General features: G+C 32.5%; 1 protein-coding gene across 1 annotated transcript in view; it reads right to left on the bottom strand.

Moving 5' to 3' along the window:
- LOC106461212 (queuine tRNA-ribosyltransferase catalytic subunit 1-like) overlaps positions 1-10,240 on the bottom strand; it is an 18,704-nt gene extending 8,464 nt beyond the window's left edge. Inside the window, exons 1-3 of the mRNA XM_013921009.2 lie at positions 10,013-10,240; positions 2,361-2,429; positions 1,480-1,697 (exon numbers count right to left, since the gene is read on the bottom strand). Of these exons, the coding sequence (XP_013776463.2) occupies positions 1,480-1,697; positions 2,361-2,429; positions 10,013-10,237 (512 nt within the window). The 5' untranslated portion in view covers positions 10,238-10,240. The remainder of the gene's footprint in view (positions 1-1,479; positions 1,698-2,360; positions 2,430-10,012) is intronic.
- Positions 10,241-11,332: the final 1,092 nt, after the last annotated feature.

The following is an 11,332-nucleotide window of genomic DNA, read 5'->3' as shown; positions in this document are numbered from 1 at the left end:
AGTCTCAAAGTGGGTTCCTCGTCATCGAATTTTAATTATCACAAAGTTGCCAGTTCTGGAAGTGACATTACATTTTGTCCATACTTACAATGCAAATTACACACATATTTATAGATAAATGACCACTTACTCTTAAAAACAGATTGAAACATGTGTAATGTGTATAAATTCTGTCCAAGATACAAATAAATTTCTTTTTAGCATACTGCATTGTTTTACTACATATGATAACACCATTACTATTAGTTTCCTAGACACATCAAGATTTAAAACTTTAGGGATAGCCACTCTCTTCAACATTTCACTGATACTACTAACAACAGAACACTTGTTAAATTTATCACATTTCAAAAGTTTCTAAAATGAAATTATTTTTTCACATCACCAAGAATTTAGCATAAGTTATGATGACGAAACAAAACTATCAAACCAATCATGAAAAAGTCAGTTTATGACAATTTTTAAACTTATTCGGTAATTACTTATTGAATTTAACAAAAAATAATAATGTTTATATACTGAAGTGCAAATTTTATATTTAGTTAGTGTTAAAGTACTTCAGAAATTCTTAACATGATTTTATGTACCACAAAATATACAAAAATAAGATATAGTTACCATTAACATATCTTCTACAGTTACATTGTTTCAAAGCAAAACGATATTTTCCAACCACAGTTTTTTCAAAACAGAATAAGAAGAAATTAACGACAGTAGTCAATAACTTCGCTAATTTGGCCTAATGTTTAATGTGACATGAATTAACGTAATTGACATCTAGCAAGTAGCAAATCTGCTACTGAGAACATGTGATAATATCAAGACTAACAATAGGCAAAAGCATTGGATTTTGAATAGTACAAAATGATTTAAAAACTTTGGAGAAAAAGAAAACTATACCTGATGACAGACCAAATTAAACATTCCTAACAATAACTGTAATAAATATTTATTTTAGGGTGTTCAGTGGAGTACTGTAATATGTGCACAATTAATTATTGATTAAAAGAAAACATTTACCACAACAGAAAAAATAACTTGAAATGGATTGACGTTTTGATATTCACAACTATTCACTGTCATATGTGAATAATACAGCAGACTATAGTAGTCAACTAATACAACAAATTTTGGTATTCACAACTACTACACCATCATATGTAACTAATACAACAAATTTTGGTATTCACAACTACTACACTGTCATATGTAAATAATACAACAAACTTTGGTATTCACAACTACTCCACTGCCACGTGTGAATAATACAACAGACTTTGGTATTCACAATTACTACACTGTCATACGTAAATAATACAACAGACTTCGGTATCCACAACTACTCCACTATCAGACTTCATGCACTGGGAATTGTAAGAAGCTGTATTAGAATAAACAAATGATATACATACTGTGTACAATTATTTCCTGGCTTTACTGTATTCTTGCCATAAACATAACAACAAAAATATTCTTAACCTATGCATGGCTTCTTCCACACGTGGTCCTGAGACTGTACTACTGACAACATCATCTAGCTGCATGATAATATCTGCACCAATAGCATTTTGTATCTCAATTGACTTTTCTGGTGAGAGAAGAATTTCACGCTCATCATAAGGTGATACAAACTTTACACCTTCTTCATTAACCTCAGACAATTCCAGTAGAGATACCATTTGAAAACCTCCACTGTCCTAAAGAATGTATTAAAAAACAAACTGAGAATAAATAAGCTAGCAATCACATAGAGAAACTAATGGGTGCTACTATACTGTGCAGTCTACACAGATACTATCACCATCACTGTTATAATGATTCACTAAAACATACTTTCTTGCTCAATGATTTATATCTATCCACGATTTTGTTCAGCAAATAATAATAACTTAATAAATTGTGTGTTCCACAAGAGTACCGCAAATTTAGGTTATAATTGTGCTAGTTTTGGTTATTGGAACTTATTTCATTTCAATTATATTTGCCCCCAAAACATTATGTAATGATATTTTGTACTTTATTAGTTTAAAAGCATTATCTATAATAACTGGTGTCAATTGCAAATAAACGAAAGTTGAAACAGTGATGATGATATTATAGGTGTAGACCGCACACTAGTGTATATATTTTTTGTAGACCTCATGAAATAGTAGCACCAACTAATGCTTATAGAAATGAAAAGGGAAGCTAATTTATCTGTACCAATACCTTTCTATGAGTTATACAAATTAGAATATATGATGTTACATTACCAAAAGTTCAAGTTATGGAACTTTTAACAAGTTATAGCAGAACAATAATTATAACAATATAGAAATTTTAAAAAATCATATAGATAAATACTGAAACAAAAAACAAACCGTGAGGAGAGCTTTTTTCCAATTCATAAAGTTATGTAAACCTCCAGCCTTCTCCAAAACTTCAGGACCCTGCAAAGTTAAGACATATAATATCAAATTACATTTGTAACTCTTTTTTAAAACCAAATTTGGTGATATAAATAGATCGATTAAATTTTCACTTGTCACTGCAAAGACCCAAGCCCATAACATTGTTTCTGAAAATGGCAAGGCCACAAAGTTCAAATGCATAAAGCATTTAGCAATATAGGAGAGTTCAGAAACATTCCATCCAAGGAAATTTTACTTAATTTATATGCAGCAGGAAGGAGTGATGGATTATAAAGAGCATTTGAATTTGATTAATTTAGATATTTGTTTAGCTGCAGTTTGTGAGAAACAAATAAATGAGCTTGTCAGATGAAAACATCTATGCCAGCTTGAAGCCTTTGATCAGTACCCAAATTCACAATTCTAATATAAATTCCTACAAGAAGCATAGTTTAGATATCATTATAATGTAATATATTTAACTTGGATGGTTCAAAACATCAACGTTAAAACAGTATATAGCACCAGCAAGAAAATGAAACTAATAACCTAAATTTTTATTCCATTTCTATTCCTTTTTTTCAAAGTAACAGGTTTTTCTAGTATGTATTTATTTCTAGCAAATCATAGGTGATTGTGATAAGGACTGAGGCAAAACCTCAACACCTTGAAAATAAACAATTAAATTAAACTATTAGCTCTGTGTTGAGTGGATGAAAAAAAAAAGTTAAATAGGAAATAAAACTCACCCCCCCCCCTCATCACCAAAAAGAAAAATAAATAAGACTGCCAGGATTTAAACTCACTTTGTGAATACACAAGTTTTTCATATTTTAATTGTAGTAGCTTTTAACCACACACACAAAAGGATTTAGTCTAGCAGAGTACAATAGATCAAAATATACTAAATCAAAATTTAATAGAGCAGGCCTTCTTATATCAATAGGTTAGGTGCATAATAATAATATTAAATATTTTAATGTTTTTAACCCTGAAGTTGTGCATCAGTTATACAGAAATGCTGTATTTTGGAAGCAATTCCGAACAAGAGAAAATCTGCTCTACCAATTTCTCATGTACAACTCTGAACAAGTTTAAGGTTTGGTCTCTTGCTTCAAAAAATGTAATGCAACTTCTCAAATGTTTTGGTGTTGATGAAAAGTATTTCCAAACAAGGCTATTTTTGCTCACAGCTGTTCCATTTTGACCATTTTGTAAGAATGGTTTTCAACATGTATTTACTAAGCATGCAGAATGTCCTAAATGTTATGTTCTTCACATCTAGGACACACTGTGCACATAGAAGAAACAACAAATGTTCAACTATTTCTTATGATTTCTATTAGTCGAGGTCTGATCACATATCTAAAACAACGAAGGTGATTACATCGTGAAGAACAAAGTATCTTATTTTACTATTTCTTATATACTGTTAAGACTTAATAGTCCGTGTCTAGTAATTTCTGACAAATATAGTTAAATAAACAAATTATTCTGCATTCAGATTTTTTTTGAAGAAATAATGAATATCAATTTGTCATAACTTTTCCTATTAAAACAATTTTACCCTAAATAACACTGGTTATGTTTGTAGCTTGTAATAACTAAGAAATATGTATATAATCAAAGCTACACTATAGTTTAGTCCTAACAAGGTAAATGTGAATAATAGGCATCACTGTGGCTATGTACGTAACCAACAGCCACTAGGTCACACCCTCACATTTGTGAGTTGTGTGCTGTCATGCCAATGGAAGTAGTAATAGCTGTCTCATCGTGCATGGTCAATTCCATTTTTCATTGGTTAAAAACAGTATCTCAAAAATTAATGGAGGGTGCTGTCAGCAGGTTGCCTTCCCCCTCTGGTCAGCAGTTCAAAATTAGGAATAATCAGATAGCCTTAGTAGCTTTGTCATAACTCAAAAACAAATATAACACTTTCACAACTGAAAGGTCAAGCATGATTGGTGGCAAAGCTCCACAAACCTGAAATAACTGAAAAAATTAAAATGAGAAATCAGGAATCAAAATACTACATTTCTGCATTTCCAAGGAATTTAATTTTGCTCCAGGAATATCATCTTTTTAGTTGGCTTTCCAGATCAGGTATACATGGTCCATCTGTATTCCTTTAGTTACGACCAATGAAAGTGAACATATTGCATGAATTAAACAGAAAAACATTTCATAAGGAAACACAACTTTACATGAGGGAATGTAATCTTCCTGATAGCTTTCCCTCAGTTGAATGTAATTTTATTTCATTATTTCTCTCCCTGAAAATCATAATGATTACTTGATGATTGGAATAAAGAAAAATAGTAATAATAAGAAATACTAATTTTGATTAGTTCACTGTTTTCATGATTTGAACACTAATTAATTGAGCTGAATAAACTTTAATGAATCAAAATAAGTAATAATCCAAAACACCAATGTTTAAAATTTTCCTTAACTGAAAATGTATTTCCAACAGATTCTTATCTCTGTACACAGATAACTATTTTCCTCTTGATGTAATACTATCTGTCTGAGAGACTTGCATGCCAACAGCCTTGTGAAAACTCCTACCTAAAATTTACATGAATTTGCACTCCCGCATGATGACATATCATGTAGCTAAACCCCTCAGCAATAGAAGTGTGAAACAGCTTGATGTACAATGACTCCTTCTACATTCAAGCTCAATATTAAGTGAGGTGATCTATACTACAATCCAGAAACACCCTAACTTCTCACTATAGAGGGACTTCTTACTCTAGCCCTAGCAATTATGCCACAATCAGTGATGATTCTACATGGTCCACCACCCCAGTGGCTGGTAAATGGCAAGTCTCTAGTGCTCCACTTGAAGAGGGTGGGGAGAATTTACATAGGGGAGACCTGGAGTACCATTGGCCTCTCTGTCCAGAAAAGTCTTTTACTGGAGACAATGCAATGAGTGATCACAAAATCCTATATTTAAAAGCTGCCAAGTGATAGCCAGAGAAGCAGGCAGATGCACAACTCTGGTGCTGACTTTTTCCATGATACTCCATGGAATGGATACAGTCTGCATCAGACTTGAATGTTATATACAATTACCAAGAGTAAAATTCTACATATGAAAGTGAGAGAACAACTAAAAAATGGTTGATACTGGGAACCTGTCCCTAATCTTTCGGAGGTGAGAGTAATAACCTGGAGAATGTTTGTGAACTCACTCTATGGCTTGCTTCTCCAACAGGACCAAAACTGCCCCATCCAGACATTTAAGATAGGCTGGATCTGAGGAGTGATGAAAGGCTATGGTTTGAGGGAGAAGAAGAAGAGGAGGTGAATGAAAGTGGAGGATGAGACTGTGGGTCGGAACTTGAATGCCCCCTCTATCTGCAGCAAAAGGACCCTACAAATGAAAAACTGGGACACACAGACTCCCATGGGACCTGTACCATCTTGATGGTAACTAACAGTTAGGATGACAGGAGGGACATTGGGAGGAAGGAGGATGGGAGGCAAGGATACTGGAACAGAAAGGGGGTTGAGGGACAGATATGATGGAGTAAGATTGGGATTAATGCAAGACAAAAGACGAAAGAGAAGACTGATGGCAGGCAGCTTTAGCCTGTGATTCGAGGGAACCATGGACACTGCCAAAGACCTGACAGAAAAGGGGGCAAAACAAAGATCACAGAGGAAGGTAACAGATATTGGAAAGTAGGGTATCTCTACCCAACAAAGGAACCAAGTGAGAAAAGGGGCAGAAGAAGTAGAACAGGCAATAGAAGAAAAAAGGAGGGTCCAAGTATCCCCGTACCTCTGTCATTAGGTAAAAGAAGAGAGGTAATGAAGAAGGGTAATAAGGAATGCAAGAAGTCAGGAAAATTGGGCACTAGACAGGGGCATGGCTGACAAAAAGCTCACCCTAAGACTGTAAAAGAGACTTCAAAGACTGGGTGTCCAGAAAAGGAAAGTGATTATAGGCAAGAAGGTAAGAATCAGTCAATGTAGAGGACATGGCATTATATTGCATGAAGGAAGCTTATTGAAAAAGAGGTTAGCATGGACAGAAAATACCAGAGAAGTGTGGTAAAACAAAGAAATTGCAAGGGGAAGGGTTGTGTAATAGAGAATGGGAAGTGTCATAGATTATAGGGGATAGAGAAAGAATGATACACACAGGGAAATGAGTGCTAGGAAACCAGAAAAGGACCAATCAAGTTCTTCAGATAGCATGGAGGTACACAATGCAAAGTCAGAAGACAGAAACCGTTGCTCCATTTCATCCTTCTCAACATCATTTTCACAATCGGGTGAAGAGGAATGTGTGGAAGAAGAGGGTCCTGGTTTCATCGTGGACCCCACCACACACACACTGTACGATGGCCGTAATGTCTTCAACAGACAAGGAACTTCCAGAATTGTTGGTAAAGTTGTCATTGTGAGTGTTATTTTCACTCACTTCTGTTGAAGAATTCATTTTAAATTGTGAATTCATACTGATAAGTTGAAAACACAAAGTAAAGTAGTTGAATGGATATACTTTGACAAGTCTCAGCAAAAATGAACATGTCATTACACAACTGTGCCAACGAAAAGAATGAGGATTTTCGCACACAAATGTACAGGGAGGATTTGCACAAGGATGTGTGTTGCACTCCTATTGGCGGAATGTTTAACTGCATGATACGTCATTATACAGTAGCAAAAATTAATGTTTTCATGTGAATTTTAGGTGAGAGTTTTTGCAAGGTTGGTGGCATGCAAGTATCTCAGGCAGATAACATGACTTCAAGAGGAAAATAGCTATCTGTGTATGGAGGTGAGTGATCATAATGGAATTTGTTTAGTTTATCATTTTCATGAACAAACTTGAAATAATAAAAAATAATATTACAAATAATGAAAAATCATAATAGTAATATTTTGATTACTTGGATTGTTGGAATGATTCAAAATAGTAATAATTAGAAATACTAATTTTGATTAACTATTTTCATAAACCATGACATTGTTTAGGTTTTTTAAAGTAATTTTCAAATTATACTTGGTTTCATATAACAGACCTCTTCCGAAGGTTGAAATTTGCCAATCTTGTAAAAAAAAACATGTTTTCTGTCTTAAGAAATATTTTCCAATATTTTTTTAAAACAAGAACCTAGACATTTCCTATTTGACAAATGAATCATTAATGCCAATTAAATACCACCAAATGGGCACAATTAAGTTTTTTTTGAAACACATTGATCTTCTGTAAATCAAAGAAATTGATAAATAATGAAACATACGATTCCAAGTAGAAGTAATTAAGTAGTCAAGTTATCCAATTTATTAATGCATGTTGTTTCAATAGGATAAATATAAAAATAATATTTAATAAAGACTTGAGTTCTCAGAATATTTGCAGTTGCTTACTAATTAGTAAACTTCTCTGAATTGATGATGATTTTAGTTGGGGAGTATATTCAGAAAAAGAGAAAAAAACTCATACACAGAGACATCACAACCCAATAAAACCAGTGTATTTATTAAAACCTAAAAAGTCAATTTTAAACAAAGAACTAAACATCAAAAAGATACCTTTATTAAGCTTAAAGCAACCTCCAGTCATGTGAATTTTGTTCCATACTGTATATAATTATTCCTGTATCTAGATAAACTACTTGTACTGATGATGAAAAAATTGTCTCCAAACATAGTTTTCTTTGTTATCCATTCAATCCTAAGCTGTATAATCTTATCATATCTAGTTATCTGATGTCCTTTCATTGAGGAAAATTTCTGTAGCTTTCAAACAGATATAATTTAACTTACAAGTACTTTCAAATTCACAAATGAAAAGAAACTGAAAGGTGCTTTTCAGAACTATAAAAAACCTTTTTAAACTTATATATTTATTATTGTGTGATAGTTTAATTCTTGCTCTTTTCCAGTGTTTTCCAAGCTTTAACATCCCATGAACCCCTTTCATCAAAATGCCAAAACTCACAAACCTCCTCCTGAATATAATTTATAAAACAGAGATCTTGGAAATATAAAATTTGTTTTTCTTCTGACAATTTTATTACACACTATTTATTATTACATTATTAATTCTATTACATTATGAAAACAGCAACACTCTTCTAAGATTTCACTTTCATAACTCGTATCACTTTGAGTTTGATTAAGCCTAAGCTTGTTCTTCATCCTAATTTTAAAAATAGCAAAACATACCCCTTACCTTTCCATTTTTCATGAAGAGTTTTGAATTTATAATCCACTCAGTATGATGGACGCATGCAAAGCATTTGCTTCCACCATTACAGAATATCTTTCAAGAATTCCCTGAAACATTTTGCAAACCCCCAAAGGATTTGTGAACCACAGTTTGGGAACCACTGCTATATTCAATCATATTTAAATCTTCTCTATAGCTGTTTTCAAAGTTGTGTTTAATTAGTATATGATCAAATCACTTGATTTTTCACCATAATAATGTTTGAACCAAGGCCTGAAAAACTAAGTGACATGTTTGAAAATCAAGAAATGGATAAATATGTTCTTAAGGAGTGATAGGTTCTTAACAAAAGCAAAGTAATTCTTTGAATGGGTAAAAAAATTCTAAAAACAATAAAAAAATTTAATTCAGTTATATATTACTTAAGAATGTGCATGCATTGGTAGTTAGAAATTACAAGCCATGTTACAATAGTGGAAGTGGACTTTAGATAAAATTAATGTGTTTTTACTGAAAAAGAGATGAAAGAAAGGTTAGAAGGCATGACTAAGATTGTTAGAGCTTTGAGTTCTATATGATGGGATCTATTAAGTACGTAAAGAAATATTTTTAAACTTCATGACAGAAAAGTTACAAACTTGTAGTAACAGAATATAAAATTTTGCTGATAAGGATTATTTTAATCTTATAACATAAAGACATCAAGGGACCATTTGCTCTTCAATATTGTCCCTGCATACTCACCCTTCAGATATAGTAAAACTTGAACCCAAGACTTATTTTTAATAATTTACCAATTCCCTTACTAAACTCTTGTAAAGTGTCTATCTCTTCTACTGCCAATGGCAACTCATTCCATAAGCTAATCATTCTCTCACAAAAATAAACGTGTCTTAACTGAAACTAGCTTGTCGTCTTTGTCATATTTAAATCGTGTTCTCTTGTTCTATTATTTTCAGGATATAGCAAAAAAAAACAACAAAGATTAAAGAACTTTATCCTATTGAACCCCCAGATAACAATATAAACTTCAATAAAATCACTTTTTACCTTTTCTCAAGAGAAAAGTTAATTAAGAGATTTTAACCTATTTATTGGTTATTTATGACTCTAACTGTAACTTAGTGTAAGTATAAATAAAGAATTAAATATATATATATATATATATATATGTAGAACATTTATCTCAATACAGAATAAATATTAGTTAATTTAAGTAATTATTAGTGGCTGCAAATACCACTATCATGTCAGTATTAACAGTAGTTAACTGGAGACCTAAGGCTAACATTACACTTAACCAATGGTCAATTGCGATAACTGGGAAAATAAAATGTGTAATTGTATAAATAAACAAAAATTTAGTGACATTTTACTTTACAGTTTAGACATAACACGACGCATTACAAATTTTACAACTCACTGGTCTCATTCCTAAATGATACGTATTCCCCAAAATTAGATGACAATTTAGCTTCTCCAACTGATCAGGAAGGAGACCCTTCAGCGTTCCTTGAGTTCCTACTGGCATAAATACTGGTGTTTCAACATCTGCATGCGGCAAACTGAGAACACCTGTCCTACCTTTAGTTTTACTACATTCTGCTATTACCCTAAAACCTAACGCATGCTTACTGGTAGCTGACATCTTAACTCTACACATTCTTACGCCACCAAACGACTAATATTTCTAAATTATTCGTGTCACAACTTATTTTAAAATTATTAATATTATGTCTGTATTTTTCCATTTTTTAAAATTATTTAACTATTGATTTATTTTCCATTTTCAGTGTCTCTTCATTCTTATTAAAAATGCCTTTCTAATCCTTATTGAAACCCTTTATTTATCTCATGTTATTTATAGCTAACTCTAGTTCCGACCTAAAGCCACATCATAAAGTCGGTAGACTCTAAATGTAGGGATGGCCAAATTTAAGTACTCAATAGGCATTATACAAATATGCACGCTAAAAAAACAACAATGACAAATAATTTTACTTTAAAAGATGACTTCCACTCACTTTTCTTTGTTTCTCTACTCAACAACCCCAAAACACAGGGCAAGAAACTATCGCTAAGATACCAAACCAGAAAGTGAACAACCCACCAAATTGTTCATCTTTCTTCTTGTTGATAATTTTACAACTACTTTATTAGTAGCGTCAGTTTAAACCTAAATCCACTCTATGTGTATCTTGGCTGTGCACGATGTCATAGTTTAGTCGTAATAACTAACAGTAATAAAAAAATCATAATGCTAGTGTAAACGATGTTATCATTACCTCTTGAAGTTAGCTTTCTTACAGAAATATATTGTTCCTCTAAAAAACTTAATTACAGGGCGAAACAGGAATTACCAGGCAAAAATTGGAGAGTGCGTTAGTACTCTCTATGTAGGGATGGCACGGACGCCCGTATTAAAGTAATACAAAACTCACCTGAATTTTCTTCTCTACGGATAATCAGAATCTAGATATAAATAGCTGTTTGGTATAATAGCTTTTCTTCGGCGTATATGCCGCTTATTAGCTATGAAGGGTGTTCCAAAGTTGAAAATCGCGAATAGCCCAAACCTAGATCTCTTATTTTTGTTCATTATAATCTTTTTTTTCAATAGACAGGACGCCTACCAAGTTCTATCACTAACGGTAATTTAATAATCATTTGATAGAGCAAAACAGACTCAAGATCTTTGACTAGCTAGTTTATTATTATTCTATGCAAAATTGGTAAAGCTTTA

The sequence above is a fragment of the Limulus polyphemus genome, unplaced genomic scaffold (genome assembly GCF_000517525.1).
Source record: "Limulus polyphemus unplaced genomic scaffold, Limulus_polyphemus-2.1.2 Scaffold914, whole genome shotgun sequence".
Classification (NCBI taxonomy): Eukaryota; Metazoa; Arthropoda; class Merostomata; order Xiphosura; family Limulidae; genus Limulus; species Limulus polyphemus.
Note: the sequence above shows the minus strand (reverse complement) of the source record. Positions and strands in the feature narration are given on the sequence as shown.